The following is a 20,740-nucleotide window of genomic DNA, read 5'->3' as shown; positions in this document are numbered from 1 at the left end:
TGACACTCTATCAACATCCTGTAATATACAGTGGTTGTCTGGAATTGTCCCATATAACACATCTCTCTCTCCCTACCATTCTCCTCCTCGCTCTCACTCCTTCTCTCCCGCTCTCTTCCTGTCCTGCTCTTCATCTCTCTCCTTTCTTCCCCCCCTTTCTTCCCTCTCCTCTCATCTCTCTCCTGCTGTCCTTCCTTCCTTCTCATTCTCTCTTCTTCCTAATCTCTCTCTCTCTCTCGCTCTCTACTTCTCTCATCCCCACAGCTCAACTCTATTATGACACACTTAAAACTGCAGCATCATCCATCCATAGATATGTCTGCCATCATCCTAAATAACAGACCCTTCTCTCCCCCTCTCTCTCTCTCCCTGTCTCCGCCCCACAGCCAAGATAAAGTCCAAGTGTGCTCCGACGTTTTTCGCCTGTGCCAACGGGATCCACTGTATCATCGGGCGCTTCCGTTGTAACGGCTTCAGTGACTGTCCTGACGGGAGCGACGAGGAGAACTGCAGTGAGTATCCCACGGCAACCACCTCCCATCCCATAATAACCCTTACAACCAAACCTCATCGTGACCCTAATATACAATTATTATGGAAACCACTCTCTATTTAGCCACATACTGTATTCACACAAAGGTTGGTCTTCTGGACCTATAGTCAGTGCGATTTGTCCTCTTGTTAGCAGACACAGTACAGAGATACGGATCATTTGGGAGCCAGCTGTAGTATATTATAGTGGAGGATTGGGAGAGGGATTGGTGGGAGTGGTGTCTCTGTTCCTGTCTCTCTCCATCTCAACCGAGCAGCTTTTAACAAACCAATCACTCTCCATCGTCAGAAACACTATGCATAGCCCGCAGGCCCCCACGGCTTACACATCTAATCTAGCTATTTCAATGGAGCTGTTCTCCCTCCGTGTGCTCTGGGCTGGGAGCGGCGCACTCTCAGAGCCGACCACATCATCTCCATTGGGTAATTGTCGGAATCGTCTCACAAGATAATTCCACCTAATTCTGCCCAGGCTTGGAACAAAGGCCAAGCAGCACAGAGTGCAAAGAGGAATCCGAACTTTTCTGATGTCTCTCATGCTAGTTGGAGTTAGATTTGTTTGTATCTAATCACAAACCCTGATCAAATGGTTTTACCGTATTTCTCGATTCTGTGTGATGTGTTACAGTTTTTCATTACTCCCCTCTTCAAATTTCTGATAATTTTGGATAGTCTAAAATCCCAACGTTTCTGTTAAATTGGACTGTGTTACAGTATATGTTTTGGATTTAGGTTTGAGGTTTCTCTTTTTTTTTTGGACAGCCTCTGCTCTTTAGTTTAACACTTAAAGTGCCAGGCCTCGAGGGACCCCACTTTGAGCCAATGACGTTTCTTTTGGGATGTCAACAGTCTAATAAATAAATGTAATACTATCGGGAAAATAATCCTTTGGTTGTGTTTATGAAGGTCTTAGGTAACATTAGAATACGGAAAAATATATATTTTTACATAATAGCATTTTTATTTGTTTGTTGCTGTAGGCTATGTGTAAAAATGAACAAAACACTAAAAGCACAGAATTTCAAGTGATAAACCAATTTTATTCATTATTTTGCCTTTGTACATCTATGTTAAAAAAAGCATGTGCGCTGGAACACAGTAACAACTTGATTTTATAACGACACAACAAATGCAAATACCCAAACCACTAAGACGCACGGTCAGCAAGACACACACACATAAATGATCATTATCCTAAACATCAGTATCAGTTCAAAGTGGGCTTGATAAATAGTCAAATCAGCACGAAAGCAAAAATAGTCCATTATTGTCATTTATTGGACATATTATTTTTGGCCTCACTCGTGCTTACAGTAAAGCATCTGTCTTCATGCAATGGCATCAGTTCGATCTCTTTTAGCTGTTATCCCTTGTCCTATAGTCGACACAAATCTTCGTCGCTTTTTCTTGTTTGCAACTCTTCCCATAAACATGTCGCTTGCAGATGTCGTAGGTTCTGTTCCGAGTGCAACTGCCAGGTGAGCTGTGCGCAGTTTGGTCTCTGCACTTCTAGTGTTAAGGAGCTAGTGGTTATAAAAACAAATCAAAACAATGCCTACAGTATGTTTATCACATACCTAATCTCTAACCCCTGACCTCTAACCTCTGAGTCATGTTGTTGTACTCTCACAGCAGGTAACCCGCTGGTGTGCTTGGAGGCCCGCTTCAAGTGTCGTAACGGGCGCTGTGTGGACCGCAGCTTCCTGTGTAATGGACAAGACAACTGTCAGGACAACAGCGACGAGGAACACTGCCTCACCACCGCAGGTAAGGAGTTATATGCTACATAACTAAACGCTAACACGGCTACATGCTAATGACCACCGTAGAAAGGCAGCCATTCGACAGTTACATGCCAACTACTTGAAACATAGCAGCATTGCTTGACCACTGCAGGTATGCAGCTGCATGCTAACAATGCGCAAATGACACACTATCAGGGCTACAAGCTAATGGGATCACAGTCACAGGGCACCATTATTATCCTTAACAGTGTTCGCCAGGATTCAATACTTGGCTTCCTCTTACACTCCAAGCCAACTTTTGCAGTCAGAAGCAAGACTCTAGCTTGTTGTTCCTGCAGAGACAGTTGACATGTACCTCCATACACATCTCCCAGACCCCCGTGGCCTTCAGAACAGATTACAGCAGAGAAGCTCAGGGTTTACCGTGTTTATTTTCCCTCTGTGCTGAGGAGGAGAAGGGGGAATTTAATCTACATAACACACACACCCAAAGGTATACACACACACACACCATCTATGTTCCCTCCCCTAGCAGTTCCTCTCTCTCTCTAAAATAATAGCTGAGCTGCTGCAGGTGACAGATAAGGCAATAATATCTGCTTTAAGACACCTGAGCTCAGCCTACAATCCTGTCTTCCTCTCCACACACACCTCTTCTTCTCCTTCACCTCTTCTACTGTCCTCTTCCCCCACACACCCCACTTCTTCTATATATATTCTCCTCCAGTCCTACTCCCCACACTCACTGCTTCGTTTTGTTCTCTGCGTCTCTACCTCTCCTCTTCCCCCACACTCCCCTCTTCTTCTCTTCCACTCCCCTCTTCTTCTCCTTCGCCTCTCCTCATCACACTCCTTTTCTTTTTCTCTGCCTCTACTCCTTTCTTCCTCCCCCACATGTCATTTTCCTTCCCTCCTTCTCCTCTTCCTCCTCTGCTCCCTTACCCCCACTACATTCTTCTTCTCCTCCTCAGCCTGACCTCCTCTCCTCCTATCTTAATCTCTGGTGTCCTTCTAGCCGCCTCCCTGGATTGTGTATCTGCTAGGTCGTAGTCAAATGCTGTTTGGGTTACCTGCCTCTAAGGTGTCTGATAATTAAATCTAGCCTACTCTCAGCATTTGATATTTTTATTGTTTCATTCCTACAATCTGATTGAGGTCATTTGGCACTGTTAGACAGCCACGAAGGATGGCCGCTTTGTTGTTTATCTATTTATTTATTGCATAATTGGTTTTGGAAGGGGGGAAGTGGCAAACAATGTAATATAGCAATATCCAAGCATCTATAAATGCACTGATCCAATAACTGCTAAGAGAGGGATATGAGCGATATGTAGAGGGAAGGATAGGGGGTGTAATACAGGGAGTGTACAGAGAGAGAATACGAGAAAAATAGAGAGCAATAGAAAAGGTAAGAATAAAATACATGAAAGGTTGGAAGAGAGGTAGATAGGAGAGGGATAGTGAGAATGAGAGATGGTGGAGCTGATATAGATCAAAGACAGAGGAATAGTGAAATAGAAGCCAGAGGAGGGGAATTGAATAGATAGAAGTGACTGAGAGGGACATTTAGAGAGGTGGGCAGTAGTCTGAGAGAAAGAGATTTCCCTTTCCTCTCAAATCTGTGTTTGGGTGCACAGTGTTGGAGGGGGTTAGGAACAGGACACCCCCCCCCCCCCCCCCCCCCCCCACACACACACACTTGAATACTGGGGTCCAGAGAAACACTCTACATACCCAAGCACCAAACATACACACACACACTAAAGCAATAATACATCTAGTATGACTCCCTGACCGTCAGCAGTTTAATATCAGGAAGTTTGTGAATGTGAAATAGTGAGAGACATGCAGAGGGCTGCTTAATGACAGACTGTGGATGAAGTATTCTCTTTGAGTTGGAGAGTTTATTTTCTAAGTAATAACATTAATTCACAGAATGGGTGAAAGTTGTTTCAAATCTGCTAAGAAAGGACATTCTTTCAAAGTACAGCCATTGAATTGTCTCAGTAGACTAATGTCACAGTGTATTATGCATATGGTGATGTTGGAGTGATTCATTCTCACATCTGATGACCATCCCTGCGGAAGTTATGAGAAATAGATGGAGAGAGAAACAAACAAAGAGAAATAAGGTAAAGGAGGATTTGATGGTTGTGTAAGCTTTCAACTGGCTTTGTGGATTTCTGAAGACATTGCATGCTTTGTCTGATTGCCGGCATCAAAGGCTTTTGTTTTGGCACGCTCCCTGTATGCGCACACCCGTCTGTCTGTGTGTGTGTGCGTGTTTGAATAATCAGCACCTCCCTCTTCAGTAGACTGTAGAAAACATAGATCATTTTTTAAAGTTATCTACATTTCCACTTTTTCGAAAAATTTAACATAACCATTTTGAAATAGAGTTTATCATTAAATATTTACATTCCAAACAATATGCAGGAATTCAGAAATGCAGTGTGGATTATGCTAGTGTCTTCATGTAGAGTAGAGCTGACAAAGGCTCTGGAAAACTTCTCCATTATTGCTCTTTTTCGCATCCACCTTCAACCAAAGCTCTGTTTCATGTCCCCAGTCCCAAACTTTACTCACATTTCAGTATCTAAGGCACATTTGAATACAGATGCAATGTTTGTTGGACACATTTGCATGTCATTTACATTCATATCCCTTCGCATCACAACAAAGCCTATTTATAACCAACTTTCCTCATCAAGGTTATCCTGCAGCATTACTTTAAGGGATCGAACCATAGTGACTTGCTATGTTTACCACTCCCCCTCACAGATAGTCACACTGTACATCCTGATTGTTTGGAGGCCTGGTGACCATTAAACTGAAGTCCTTCAATGCTAAATATGTGGCAACTACAAACACTATCATATGCAACACACACACACTTCACAAATGCAAAGATGCTGTAGAGTACACACACACACACACACACACACACACACACCAATACACCATGATATCTTCAGGGCCTGCAGTCCAGTCTCATGCTGAACTGAAACCCTCTCGTCATAAATATGTCCGTTGCTGCTTCAGTAACCATACAACTGTCACAACATGTATTTGGTCACATTACTGTCCCTGCCACCGACCCCATCAGTGTAATCAGTGGCCTACAGGTCCATAGAGGACTGTCAGACAGCAGACAGAAGAGACCCAGAGGGAGCAGGGAAAGATGCTGTGACGGTAATTGAATAACCATGTCACTGACGGTTATGGATGAAGACCATCATGTAAATAAAATCACCATCAAAACCATTTAAATAAACCTACGTTCATTTTAAGAGTTCAATACTTTTTTGTTCGTTTCATTTTCATGGAGGTAAACTGGACCTAATAAGCCGGAGTGTTTGCTAATGATTATAAGCAATGGTTTTGCCAACTGTCCATTCAACTTTCTATATCTCCTCTTCTTTCCAACTGATGATAGGTGCTATAGGCTATGGTACCTCAGTAAAATATGGTTTGATTTTTTGACTTTTATACAATTCACATTTTAATTGCTTGCTAGTATAAATCTCTCTTCTTTTCAAAAAGGTTTGATGTGTCTGTCTATTGATTAATGATTTAACATCTTTCGACAAGGCTGTTCTGGCTTTGTGGCCTATAATGCGCTAGCGTTGTGTCAAATGGACAATGGGCAAGTCCTCTCCAACCTGGCATGGTATAATTTGATATGGCATATTTTAATTTATAGACTAATCAACGCTGATCATGCCCAGTCCTGAATGTTGCGAAAGTTTACTGTAAACACTGAGGCTGTGCCCACTTTAAGTTACAGTTTCAGACATTGGCCAAGTAGTCTACTGTGACTATGAGATCATAACGTAGGCCTACCAGAGTGACCTAACATCAAAAACAATGGAGAAAATGCATCCCATAACATTTTAACATGGAAATTGCTCTTTTATTATTCAGCCTTCAGTAGTAGCCAATGTGTGATGTTCAATGTAGGCCTACATTCCATGAGAATTTAGACATTAACCTCTTAATCCACTTGTCCTTCAGACAAGGATGTGACTGAAAATGTTGTTGCGTTGTTTGATGCAAGAAACCACTTTACTAAATAAAATGTTTTATTATTTCCATACCATTATTACAGAGAATCAGACACATTATGCTACCCTCTGCCTATTGGCTACTTGGCTATCTCAAAATACAACACTGCCCCTTTAAGACAAAAAAAAAAAGCTCTTTACCTAACTTGCTTTTCAAAGAAGTCTAGAAATGTACACGTTTTGTGCTCTTGTAGGAAGCAATCACTCCTCTATTGCTGACTACAAATTATATATAACTGGGCTAATAACTCACTAACTGGCAAAGGATATTAACAACATTTGCACATGTGGCTACATGCAGCTCTTGCTTTGATCTCAAAACAAACACATCTACTCAAGACCACAGCTGTAAACACAGTCCAGTTCAAATCAAAGTGTATTTGTCACGTGCCCCGAATACAACAGGTGTAGACCTTACAGTGAAATGCTTACTTGCAGGCTCTAACCAATAGTGCAGAGAAAAAAAAGTGTGTGTGTGTGTGTGTAGGTAAGTAAAGAAATAAAACAACAGTAAAAAGACATTTGAAAATAAGAGTAGCAAGGCTATATACAGACACCGGTTAGTCAGGCTTAGTGAGGTAGTATGCACATGTGGGTATGGTTAAAGTGACTATGCATATATGATGAACAGAGAGTAGCAGTAGCATAAAAGAGGGGTTGGCGGGTGGTGGGACACAATGCAGATAGCCCGGTTAGCCAATGTGCGGGAGCACTGGTTGGTCGGGCCAATTGAGGTAGTATGTACATGAATGTATAGTTAAAGTGGCTCTGCATATATGATAAACAGAGAGTAGCAGCAGCGTAAAAGAGGGGTTGGGGGGCACACAATGCAAATAGTTTGGGTAACCATTTGGTTACCTGTTCAGGAATCTTATGTCTTGGGAGTAAAAACTGTTGAGAAGCCTTTTTGTCCTAGACTTGGCACTCCGGTACCGCTTGCCATGCGGTAGTAGAGAGAACAGTCTATGACTGGGGTGGCTGGGGTCTTTGACAATTTTCAGGGCCTTCCTCTGACACCGCCTGGTATAGAGGTCCTGGATGGCAAGCAGCTTTGCCCCAGTGATGTACTGGGCCGTACGCACTACCCTCTGAATTGCCTTGCGGTCGGAGGCCAAGCAATTGCCGTACCAGGCAGTGATGCAACCATGCTCTCAATGTTGCAGCTGTAGAACCTTTTGAGGATCTCAGGACCCATGACAAATCATTTTAGTTTCCTGAGAGGGAATAGGCTTTGTCATGCCCTCTTCACGACTGTCTTGGTGCGTTTGGACCATTCTAGTTTTTTTGTTGATGTGGACACCAAGGAATTTGAAGCTCTGAACCTGCTTCACTACTGCTCCTTTTCCTGTAGTCCACAATCATCTCCTTAGTCTTGGTTACGTTGAGGGATAGGTTGTTATTCTGGCACCACCCGGTCAGGTCTCTGACCTCCTCCCTATAGGCTGTCTCATCATTGTCGGTGATCAGGCCTACCACTGTTGTGTCGTCAGCAAACTTAATGATGGTGTTGGAGTCGTGCCTGGCCATGCAGTTGTGGGTGAACAGGGAGTACAGGAGGGGACTGAGCACGCACCCCTGGGGAGCTCCAGTGTTGAGGATCAGCATGGCAGATGTGTTGCTACCTACCCTCACCACCTGGGGGCGGCCCGTCAGGAAGTCCAGGATCCAGTTGAAGAGGGAGGTGTTTAGTCCCAGGTTCCTTAGCTTAGTGCTGAGCTTTGAGGGTACTATGGTGTTGAACGCTGAGCTGTAGTCAATGAATAGCATTCTCACATAGGTGTTATTTTTGTCCAGTTGGGAAAGGGCAGTGTGGAGTGCAATAGAGATTGCATTATCTGTGGATCTGTTTGGGCGGTATGCAAATTGGAGTGGATATAGGGTTTCTGGGATAATGGTGTTGATGTGAGGTAAATAGCGCAGATTCAAATATGGCAATGGTCCATTTGCAGGTAGACCTACTGCAGCTCTGATTGGCTGTGCCGTTGAGTCGTGCGCAATAGAATCTTACTCCTATGCGTTCTGCCTATAACAAAATCTCTTGCATAGTTTGTTTTGTTCCGGTATGCATTGAAATTGGCTAATATTGCGTTGACTCGAACACAATTGCCACAGTAAAGGGAAACGTTGATAGTGTTAACTAACAGGGAAAACTCTAGAAAGTTTCAATCTCGTGCTTCTCTTTGTGGACTGATATTTCTTCTGCATTCTGCACACCAGTCCAGGGAGCTCAGGGAGCTGTGCAGCAGTCTCAGTGCTGCTGCTCACCCACGCACGTGCACAGCTTAGAGGGAACATTGCCCATGTGGTAATCTACTGCTTGTAAAACAGGCAGTTTACTGTTAATCTCTCTCATTTGGTTACATTCATTTATGTTAATGCATGTATTAATTACAGTAATTTACTGTTCTCATTCTCGGAGTGGAAACGTTCACAACCTGCTACACGTATGAGAAACAAGTTTTGGTTTATTTCATAACCATCATTTATGCACTCCATGTGAACAACGAGCATGTGTCTGCTTTCTTTGTCCTGCTCATGTTGACGGAGCGGGCACGCCGATTCAAGCGTAGAAGTACCTGCCCAGCTGGGCTTCTCAGTAATGTTTCTTCACCTCACACAGCATATCAACAAAGGTCTGTTTTTTTTTGTGTGTTTTTTACATCCTTTCAAATTATAATAGTTCCTCACAGTATTTGAAAAATCTCCCTTGACAATCAGTGTTGCTAATAAATAGGCTATGGACATGTTGCATGTTTCTATTTAAATTATTGTCATTTTCATCTTCATACTATAGCATAGCTGTCCCCTTCATACGTTCCTTGTCAATTCCTTCATACTTTTCCGTTAACCTCTCTGGGATAGGCGGGACACCTGTCGAAAACGTCCGGTGAAATTGGAGGATGCGCAATTCAAATAAATAATCATATAAATTATGGATATTAAACATCTAGGTACATACAAGTGTCTTATTATCGGTTATATCTTACATTTTTGTTCATCTTAACTGCATTGTCCGATTTACAATAGGCTTTACAGCAAAAGCATGCCATGTGATTGCGCCCCACATCAAAATATTTTTCAACCAGCACAGGCTTCAGAAAATCACAAATATTCACTTACTTTTTGAAAATCTTACTCTGATTTGCAATCCAAAGGGTCCCAGCTACAACATGCATGATCGTTTTGTTTGATAAAATCCTTCTTTATATCCCAAAAGGTCAGTTTATTTGGCGCCATCGATTTGAGTAATCCACTCGTTAAACATGCAGAAAAAGGAATCCAAAAAGATACTGCTAAACTTTGTTAAAACAAGTCAAAATAAGTTTCTATATAATCCTCAGGTACCCTAAAATGGAATTAAACTATAATATTTAATACGGAAGTATGTTCAATTGAAAGCAAAATAAGCAAATGCGCGTCCTCTTCGTCGCGCACTGATTTTCAACTCTGACTCCCAGTACCAAAACTCTAAATTCTTCCTTGTTTGGGAAGAAACAAGCCTGAAACCTTGAACAAAGAATGTTGTCATCTAGTGGAAGCCATAGGAATTGCAATCTAGGAGCTGGAATTGCCTCTAACCCATAGCTTTCCATTGTAAGAGCATGGGTACTTCTTTGGATTTTCTCCTACCATATCAATTGTGTTATAGTCTCATACATTAACTTTTCCACAAATTTCAAAATGTTTTCTTTTCAATGGTACCAATTACATGCATATCCTGGCTTCTGGGCCTGAGTAACAGGCAGTTTACTTTGGGCATGTCAGTCAGACAGGAAGTGGAGAAAAATTTGACCCTAGCCTGATACAAAAATGCAACAGAACCCCCCCCCCCCCCCCCCCCCCCCATGTAAACAACTGTGCAAACAGAGTTGTGACCTCCCCCTTTTTTTTTTACCTCTCCCCTATATCTGTCACTACATACTGTCTGTCTAAGAACCCCTTGAAGTTTTGGACACAGAATTTTCTCTCCTTCCTCTTAGTAAAACTTCCGAGAGCCTCTTTTGAACTCTAGAGAAGCACCACATCTACAGAGTATAATCTACATCTATATATTTAATATCGCCTTCCTCTGTGTGAGAGGAGATTCACAGCTGCATCTTCTGCTTTGCATAACCATTATCTATGAGAAACCTGGATCCCAGGGCCAGCTGTCTACACCAGCTCATAAACAGGCGTCATTTTTACAGATTTGTGTGTACACTGACGATATATAACACTCATTTCCACCTCACCATTAGAGTCCACAGTAAAGCACACATTAGGACCTGCCGTCACGCTGATATATAAACTGAATCCAGAATGTCAGTGTGATTACAGATTCATGGGCTGTGTTCATCGCTTTTGGTATCCCTTTACTTTTAATGGCTTATCAGCCTCCATATCCCCCATTGATTTCTGATGGAATTTGGGCCAGAGAATAGGCACTATAGATTAAAATGACAAGTTAATCCAAGGGAGTTTTGTGTGTGTGTGTGTGTGCGCGCATACATACGTCTCCAGGATGGTGTAAGTGTGTATGTGTGCTCGTACGTACATCTTCAGGATGGTGGAGGTGTGTGTGTGTGTGTGTGTGTGTGTGCGGCATGTGTGCGTGTGTGTGCTTCGTGTGTGTGTGTGTGCGTGTGTGTGCTGCGTGTGTGTGTGCATGCGGGCATCTGTGTGTAAGGTGTGGGTCTGTCTTGCGCCGTCATTACCACAGAAGGTGAGGACAGAAGGAGAATACCGTGGGAGTAAGCGTAAAATGGTGGAGGGGAGTGGAATATAATAGTGCTAGTTTATCAGAGCCAACACTCAGTGGACAGAGCAGAATAGAAGAGGTTGGACACGCTACTGCCCAGGGAGTTCAACTAGTTCAACTTTCAGTGTGTGTACCCACGTTTCTCTTCCCTCTTTTGTTGTTCTCCTCTCCCCCCTCCCCACCCTGATCCTCCATTAGAAGTAGCCCGCTAACCTAGGGGTCTTCATTATTTTATTGCCCAGGGAGCCTCTCCCAGGCAAACCGGCGACCCAGGGACCCCCATCATATGTTAGCAAAAAAACATTTTGAATAGATTTGGTAGATAGTTTCATTATTTTGACCTCCCCACATTATAATTGGAAGAGGAAGTGTAAACTCTAACATAGCCCATTAGCTAAAAAGGTAACTCAAAACACATTTTCGCTAAGAGCAGCTGTTTAGCTAATTTAATAAAGGTTAACCATGTGTTGGCAAAAATGTCCAAGTCAAGAAACCTTACCAGGTTAGCTACTCCAGTGAGTGCAATTGGCTCCAATGAGTGTAAGTTGCTCAATATTAGGAGTTAAAAAATAAAGTTGACATTATTACAAATAGTATATTCTCCCCTTTTCTACTGTAGGTACTGTATGTCATAAAAAATGTGTTTATTTTGTTTATGTTGTTGCTAGCAATATTCATAAAAACATTTGGGGGGGGGGGGGGGGGCGCTGCAGACACCTATGCTGAATAACCCTGCTTTAACCTATACCATGGCTGAGCGTCAGTGTAAAGGCCTAACAGTCTTGGCCATGACCAGAGGGAGCCCTCCCCCTGGACTTATGTCTGTATGAATCCCCATGTCCTTAAACAATGGCCAGCCATTCCACTCTGTCTGAGCTCCCCAAAATTAACAACCTTTCTCTGCTACATCGAACATCGAACGATGGTGGTCAACTGGTACAACCTCCACCCACGGACATGAAGAGGAATTCCAGTCGGGGCATAAGCTTTACTGTTACTAATAGCCATAGCCCCTCCTCTCTAGTGTGTGTCGGTGTGTGTGTGTGTGTGTGCACGAGCAGAGCCTGCTCTTCCATACCCATTATCTGTGTGTTTGAATAGGGCTCAGGAACCACTCCACTGTGCCTCCTCTCCCCTCAGCCTGTCCTTTACATAACCATCTCAACCTCTTGGCCAGAACGTAATTGCCGAAGAGAACGTGTTATCAAGTAACTCAAGACGCATGGAATAATTACACCTTGCCCCCGTTGTTATAATGTTGAAACACTTCTGCATAGTAAGGAAGCTTGTTAGTAGTTCAGACCGCTTTAGCCTAGGAGGTATGTAAAAAAACGTTCTGCCATTTTAATAAAATGTTTCATTAAGAGGAATTAATGGATTAGAGTGAAGAGGTGTGATCCACATGACTTCATTCTCCTGGGCAGCAGGGTTGATGATGAATGTGTTAAAAATAGACCTACTCTAAGAGGTAGTGATGTGCCCAGAAGGCCATTTCACCAGCAGCACTATTTTTAACATATCATTACTTTACCTGGGTGACATGCCTAATGTGCTCATCCATAAGCAGCAGAATAGCTTCAGAAGGTCATATAGAATAGGCTATATGACGTTTAATCACTGGGAGGTAATGCCAGTGTCTGTCATTGTCTTACGCCAGATAGCGCGTTGATTCCATCTGCACTGTTCTGTCTCGAATTTCACTAATGGTAATTGGATAGTACCAAAGTAGCTTGTCTAAAAATATTACATCGGTGACATACCCCGCTGAACCCCATTTCTGCCTCAAAACAGTCTAAATTAATCTAAGCTACTGTAGAACAATACATGTGTCAATAATATGTACTTTTTGTCTGTTGAGGACGTCTTAGTCCCACCGTTTTATATCTAGCTAAGGATTTTTGTGTTTCATGGAGCAGTATTTCTGACGTTAGACAATGGGAACCAAAGCCAACATTACATAGCTTGCTAGCTGAGCCAGTCACTGATATGATGCTAACCAACCAGCTACCTACTTAGTGCAGCACACACAATGTAGAATGCTTCCAACAAACGCTAGCTAGTAAGCTACTGTAGTAGTGCTAATGCTAACCTTGTTAAGAGTTTTCATGAAGCAGCTGTTCTGCCGCAAGTCATTGCAGTAGCCTCCTGAGTCAGCTGCTGTACTCAGTTGACCCAACAATACAAAGATGCATGTTAGTGGAGAAACAGACTGATTTCTGTCCCTCCTAATTTTGGGGCTGCGTGTCTACAACTTCAGGATATTTGAAACAGGCTAACCATGCTTTTTATGTCATTAACTGTTGAAGGTAGAGCTAGCTAGATAACTAACGTTACACATGTCAGTAAACTAGCTGCAAACGTTAGCTAAGCAGCTGATCAAGTCACGTTGGTGACCGACGTCCTTGCACAGAATTTGTGCAGGAGCTAGCCACCGCGTAGTTTTTTATTTTCTCACAATTGCAAAATCACTGTAATAACGTTTTTAATAATTTAGTTATTCTGTCTATTTCATGGAGAGTCATACGAGAGCGCAGTGATATTTAAAAAAAAATAGGAACTATGTTTTCGTTCTGGAATATTTAAAATTTGAATGTGAGTTCCACGACCTACAAGGCAGATCGGTCGAGAGACATGCTTTGCCTAGGATTGATGCCATCTGACGTAAAATACGGGTTGTGTTTGGGCAATAAGACTCAGGTAGCCGACTGTAGACGAAAGTCGGTGTGTGAAGTAGGGGGAGCTGCATCGGCGACAGCCGAAAGTCGGACACTGTAGAGGTTTTTCAACAGCAAGGCTCAGGTCAACATGGCAGTGCCAACATACAGTAGCTGCTATTGTTTTTAGGGACACCTTGGAGAGGAGCGAGTAAATCCATCAATGTTATTGAATATGAGTTAATAAGCATGATGCATTGGGTTGTATTGGGGTAAATATTGTCATATAATATATAGCGTACCACACATGCGACCTGTGATAAGACTTTGCAATTAATATGACAGAGTCTATTACAATGTTTCTCATTCCATAAAGATGATTCAACATCATGCAAGCAGGACTATTGTTCAGTTACAGGAATAAACTACCAAGAAAGGTCTGAGAGTTGTCTATGAAATACACATTGTAAAATTAAATAAATTCACAAACAAAGCACAAGTTTAAGTTACAAAGCATTAACAATAATTACAGTATATGCATTATCAGAGAGGGAGAGAGAGATACAAAGTAACCATGGCTTGGTAGCCTAGTGGTTAGAGCGTTGGGCCAGTAACCGAAGATTCAAGCAGACAAGGTGAAAAATCTGTCATTCTGCCCCTGAACAAGGCAGTTATTGCACTGTTCCTAGGCCGTCATTGCAAATAAGAATGTGTTCTTAACTGAATTGCCTAGTTAAATTAAAAAAATGGCCCATAGCTCATGGGAGAGAGAGGGAAAGAGACAGAGTATATCTCACCACAGCAGGTCAGGAACAAAGAGAGAAAGAGACAATGAATGTAAGCCCCTTTTATAACATTTGACCATGTTTGGATTCAAAACCTGAGTCATTGACCAATAGAATACTCTAAAAGTGAACATCCAATCAGATATCAGACCTACAAGATGTAAAAGCAAAAGCATCACTTGGTTCACAGAGATGTGACAAGAGGGGGTTGGTGAGATAATGCAGCATTCCTAAGACAACACAAAAGAAATCCTTGCATACAGTGTGTACAGTCACTTCAGAGGCTGAGCCCAGCACTACAAGGTCATGTTTATGTATTTATGTTTGTCTCTCTCTCTCTCGTCAATGTGTTTGTATTGCACCATTGGCACTATGACTGGCAGAGTTGGATTACTGTTAATAGGCTAATACTAATAGATGTTGTGTCCTGACAACACACTACTATGAGTATATGGTGTAGGTGTGCAGACAGGGAGGAGTGTGTGGGTATGGAGCTAAGTGTCTGAATCGTTCAGGGAGTATGTGGAGGTGTAAGTGTTCGTATCCATCAGGGAGCTGTGTGTGTGTGTGTGCGTGCGCGTACCTCTCCAGGATGGTGGAGGTGTAAGTGTGTGTATCCGTCAGGGAAATGCAGGAGGAAAAAGGCTTGAGTAGAGCGAGACCAAAGCGTGCCCAGGAGAGCAGGAAGAGTGATTGTGTGTCGGAGAACGGTAGAAAGATAGAAATGCGAGAGGAGGAGGGTGGGGGAGAATGAGATAGAATATGGGATGAAAAAGAGTGGAATGTGAGGGAGATGAAAGCAAGGGAGCCGGAGAGAGAGCTGGGAGGGGAGAGAAAGAATAGGGAGTTGATGGAGATGTACAAAATATAACCCTCCGGATTCATTGTGTAGAGAGCAATAGATAGATGGGGAGAGAGAGAGAGAGCGAGAGAGAGAAGTTTGGTTTAAGGAAAGCTTTGACTATGTACAGACTCAGTGAGCATAGCCGTGCAATTGAGAAAGGCCATCGTAGGCATACCTGGCTCTCAAGAGAAGACACTGTATGTGCACACTGCCCACAAAATTAGGTGGAAACTGAGCTGCACTTCCTAACCTGCCAAATATATGACCTTATTAGAGAGACATATTTCCCTCAGATTACACAGACCAACAAATAATTTGAAAACAAATCCAATTTTGATAAACTCCAATATCTATAGGGTGAAATATCACAGTGTGCCATCACAGCAGAAAGATTTGTGACCTGTAGCCACAAGAAAGGGTGACCAGTGAAGAACAAGAAGAACAAACCCCAACACACTTTTGTTTATTATCTTGTTCACTTGCTTTGGCAATATTAACCGATGTTTCCCGTGCCAATGAATTTAATTGAAATTGAGAAAGAGTCAGTGCGAATGAGGAAGAAAAGGTGGGAGACAGACAGGGAAGTTGAAGAAAGATTAGGAAGGAGAAAGAATTAGGAGAGACTGATAGAGTTGATAGGGGATGAGGATGAGGAAGAGAGATGGGTTAGAATTTTAAAAAGTATGTTGTAAAGAGCAAAAATAAGAGTAAATGGATCAAGGAAAGGAACTGGCATGGGAGGGAGTTAGGAAGGGTGGAAGCCTGGATGAGGAGATAGAGGGACACAATGAGATTTAGGGGAAAGAGGAGGGGGAAAGGGAGAAAGGGGTTAAAAAGAGGGAGAGAGGTGGGAAAGCGGAGGATATGAGATTTTGGGCTGTGTCCCTGAGGCCCAGAGAGTGAATAGGAGAGCAGGATTAGTCCCTGCATGCAACGCTGCTTTCATTAATAGTAATTACTGAGCTCAACTGGACTCGCTCTCTCCTTCTCCGCTCTCTCTCTCTCTCTCTCTCTCTCTTTCTCTCTCCCCCTCTCTTTCTGTGGACAAGGTTAAAACGCATTAGGAGGGCACCCATGTGTGTCTCTGTACATTACTAGACTATATCATGTGTGTTATACACACAGTATAAACAGGTCAGGTGTGTTGATAGGTGATGACAAACGCACACACAATACAATACAACTTTACTGTCCATAGTTACAGCGAACAACAGAAATGTGTCTCCCCCCCAACACATACAACTCTTCTGTTCTGATCCCTGTTTGCCAGTGGGGGCCTGTATGCATCCTGATTCACTCTCCACCCTCCTCCCCCCTCTGTTCTTCTCCTCTACTCTGTGTTCACAGGGAAAACTTGTATACGATCCTTGAAATGGTAATTCCGCTCTGCTCCTGTGGTGGTTTTTATTTTTATCCTCCACTCTCTCTATGTTCTCTCTCTCTCTCTCTCTCTCTCTCTCTCTCTCTTTTCCTTCTCTAGTGTCTCTGTGGGGTAGGATTCTTTGGACTCCTACATGCCAGAGGCGTGGAGAGAGAAAGTCAGAAAGAGAGAGTGTGTTCTCTGAGTATGTGTCACCTTTGGCCTCTCTCTCCTGAGCTCCTTTGTATAGTGGTGTGGCTGTGTTGTAGTGTGGCTGTGCTGTCAGCCTGGTCACTAGAAACATCCGTCGACATTGGATGTTTGAAGAGGGACTAAAGATGTCGATATACTGCATGCCTTCCTTGCTGCTCACCCCCCCAAAAAGCTGCGTGCAGGGACTATTGTGGCGTACTATCATATCGAACAACAGAGCCAATACTAAGAACGAAAACAATGCAGCTGTGTGTGTGATTGAGTGTCTGTATGTGATCCAATGTGTGTGTATTTATATGTGGAGCAGCTGTGTGTGTGCATGCGTGCGCAGGCTGCACAGTGGAGGGAGGGAGACTAATTACTGGGTAAGGAAAGGCATAAATATGAATATACTGAAGGAGAGGGAGTAAAGGAGGGAATAGATGGAGGAAGGAATGCTTGATCAAGATAGCCAAAGAGTGCAGTGGAGAGTATAACTCAGGCCCCCCACTGGCAGGCCCCTTGCTTTTATCTAGCTCCGCAGCTCTCTCACATACACCCATACATAATTCATTGTGCAAGCATTGATCTTAATTGGTTCCGTTTTGACTGTCCCTCCTCCAGTGTCAAATGTTCCTGGTAAGCAGGCAGCACTCTGGGCTTTGGGTAGCCAGGAGAGCTGCGTTCGAGAGTATTTTCTCTGTGTTGCGTTTCCTGATTGACCGTTGTTCTCTCGTGGGGGAGGGGTTGCTATTTCCAGGCGCACTTGATTTACAGTCAAATGCAAATTAGCTGAGAGAGAGAGCGAAAAAGAGAGAGATGGGCTAATTACTGGGTAAGGAAAGACATATAAACAAAGATACTGAAGGAGAGGGTGTAAAGGAGGGAATAGATGGAGGAAGGAATGCTTGATCAAAATAGCCAAGAGCGCAGTGGAGAGTATAACTCAGGCCCCCCACTTGCAGCACCCTCAACTGCTGCCCCAGCACCTCACACAGGAGTCTCAGAGCATGGACACCTCACCCAGACCAGCCAGACACCCTCCAGAAGGACCTGTACTGAAAGGGCACACGCCAAGAGGACCTACACCCAGACCACAGCATCACCAGCCCCACCCCAACCAGCTGAGACCCCCCCCCAAGCAAACCCTGGCCACACTCTATATAGGCCTCCCCAGGTCACACCTATGCCCCTTCTGCCCCCCGCCAGCAAGGACCTCAACATGACAGCCGCACATACACTGCCTTTCAAAAGTTTGAGGTCACTTAGAAATGTCCTTGCTTTTGAAAGAAAAGTAATTATTTTTGTCCATAAACATAACATAAAATTGATCAGAAATACAGTGTAGACAGTGTTAATGTTGTAAATGACTATCGTAGCTGGAAACTGCAGATGTTTTAGGTGTACAGAGGCCCATTATCAGCAACCATCACTCCTGTGTTCCAATGGCACGTTGTGTTAGCTAATCTAAGTTGAAAACCCTTCTGCAATTATGTTAGCACAGCTGAAAACTGTTGTCTGATTAAAGAAGTAATAAAACTGTCCTTCTTTAGACTAGTTGAGTATCTGGAGCATCAGCATTTGTGGGTTCGATTACAGGCTCAAAATTGCCAGAAACAAGTAACTTTCTTCTGAAACTCGTCAGTCTATTCTTGTTCTGCGAAATGAAGGCTATTCCATGCGAGAAATTGCCAAGAAACTGAAGATCTTGTAAAACGCTGTGTACTACTCCCTTCACAGAATGGTGCAAACTGGCTCTAACCAGAATAGAAAGAGGAGTGGGAGGCCCCGGTGCACAACTAAGCAAGAGGACATGTTCATTAGAGTGTCTAGTTTGAGAAACAGACGCCTCACAAGTCAAAATAGAAGAAGGCCAGCATCCCAGAGTCGCCTCTTCACTGTTGACGTTGAGACTGGTGTTTTGCTGGGTACTATTTAATGAAGCTGCCAGTTGTGGACTTTTTTAGGGCCTTCCTCTGACACCGCCTAGTATAGAGGTCCTGGATGGCAGGAAGCTTGGCCCCGGTGATGTACTGGGCTGTACGCACTACAATCTGGTCGGAGGCCGAGCAGTTGCCATACCAGGCAGTGATGCAACCCGTCAGGGTGCTCTCGATGGTGCAGCTGTAAAACCTTTTGAGGATCTGAGGACCCATGCAAAATCTTTTTAGTCTCTTGAGGGGGAATAGGTTTTGTCATGCCCTCTTCACGACTGTCTTGATGTGCTTTGACCATGTTTGTTTGTTGGTGATGTGGACGCCTCAACCTGCTCCACTACAGCCCCGTCGATGAGAATGGGAGAGTGCTCTGTCCTCCTTTTCCTGTAGTCCAAAATCATCTTTGTCTTGATCATGTTGAGGGAGAGGTTGTTGTCCTTGCACCACACGGCCAGGTCTCTGATCTCCTCCCTATAGGCTGTCTCATCATTGTCTGTGATCAGGCCTACCACTGTTGTGTCATCAGCAAACTTAATGACTGTGTTGGAGTCGTGCCTGGCCGTGCAGTCATGAGTGAACAGGGAGTACAGGAGGAGACTGAGCACACACCCCTGTGGAGCTCCCGTGTGGAGGATCAGTGTGGCGGATGTGTTGTTACCTACCCTCACCACCTGGGGGTGGCCCGTCAGGAAGTCCAGGATCCAGTTGCAGAGGGAGGTGTTTAGTCCCAGCATCCTTAGTCAATGAATCAATGAATAGCATTCTCACATAGGTGTTCCTTTTGTCCAGGTGTGAAAGGGCAGTATGGAGTGCAATAGAGATTGCATCATCTGAGGATCTGTTGGTGCAGTATGCAAGTTGGAATGGGTCTAGGGTTTCTGGGATAATGGCGTTGATGTGAGCCATGGCCAGCCTTTCAAAGCATTACATGGCTACAGACGTGAGTGCTACATGTCGGTAGTAATTTAGGCAGGTTACCTTAGTGTTATTGGGCACAGGTACTATGGTGGTCTGCTTGAAATATGTTGGTTTTAGGGAGAGGTTGAAAATGTCAGTGAAGACACTTTCCAGTTAGTCAGCACATGCTCTGAGTACACGTCCTGGTAATCGATCTGGCCCTGTGGCCTTGTGAATGTTGACCTGTTTAGAGGTTTTACTCACATCTGCTGCGGAGAGCGTGATCACACAGTCATCCGGAACAGCTGATGCTCTCATTCATGTTTCATTGTTACTTGCCTTGAAGCAAGCATATAAGTTATTTAGCTTGTCTGGTAGGCTCGTGTCAGTAGGCAGCTCTCGACTGTGCTTTCATTCGTAGTCTGTAATAGTTTGCAAGCCCTACCACATCCGATGAGAGTTGGAGCCGGTGTAGTACGATTCAATCTTAGTCCTGTATTGACACTTTGCCTTTTTGATGGTTCGTTCGAGAGCATAGCAGGATTTCTTATAAGCTTCCAGTCCTGCTCCTTGAAAGTGGCAGCTCTACCCTTTAGCTCAATGTGAATGTTGCCTGTGATCTATGGTTTCTGGTTGGGTATGTACGTACAGTCACTGTGGGGATGACATCCTCGATGCACTTGTTGATAAAGACAGTGACTTATGTGGTGTTCTCCTCAATGCCATCGGAAGAATCCCGGAACATGTTCCAGTCTGTGCTAGCAAAACAGTTCTGTAGTTTAGCATCTGCTTCATCTGACCAATGTTTTTATAGACATAGTCACTGGTGCTTCCTGCTTTCATTTTTGCTTGTACGCAGGAATCAGGAGGATAGAATTATTGTCAGATTTGCCAAATGGAAGTGGGGTCTCTGTGTGTGGGGTATTGGTGGTCTAGAATTATTTTCCTTCTGGTTGCACATTTAACAGGCTG

At 43.7% G+C, this 20,740-nt stretch overlaps 1 protein-coding gene across 1 annotated transcript in view; it reads left to right on the top strand.

Moving 5' to 3' along the window:
• ldlrad3 (low density lipoprotein receptor class A domain containing 3) overlaps window positions 1–20,740 on the top strand; it is a 114,418-nt gene that overhangs the window by 75,255 nt on the left and 18,423 nt on the right. The window contains exons 3-4 of the mRNA XM_021600535.2: window positions 387–512; window positions 2,185–2,319. Coding sequence (XP_021456210.2) covers window positions 387–512; window positions 2,185–2,319 — 261 coding nt within the window. The remainder of the gene's footprint in view (window positions 1–386; window positions 513–2,184; window positions 2,320–20,740) is intronic.

This window comes from Oncorhynchus mykiss, chromosome 1 (genome assembly GCF_013265735.2).
Source record: "Oncorhynchus mykiss isolate Arlee chromosome 1, USDA_OmykA_1.1, whole genome shotgun sequence".
NCBI lineage: Eukaryota > Metazoa > Chordata > Actinopteri > Salmoniformes > Salmonidae > Oncorhynchus > Oncorhynchus mykiss.
This window is presented reverse-complemented; position numbering and strand designations above follow the sequence as displayed.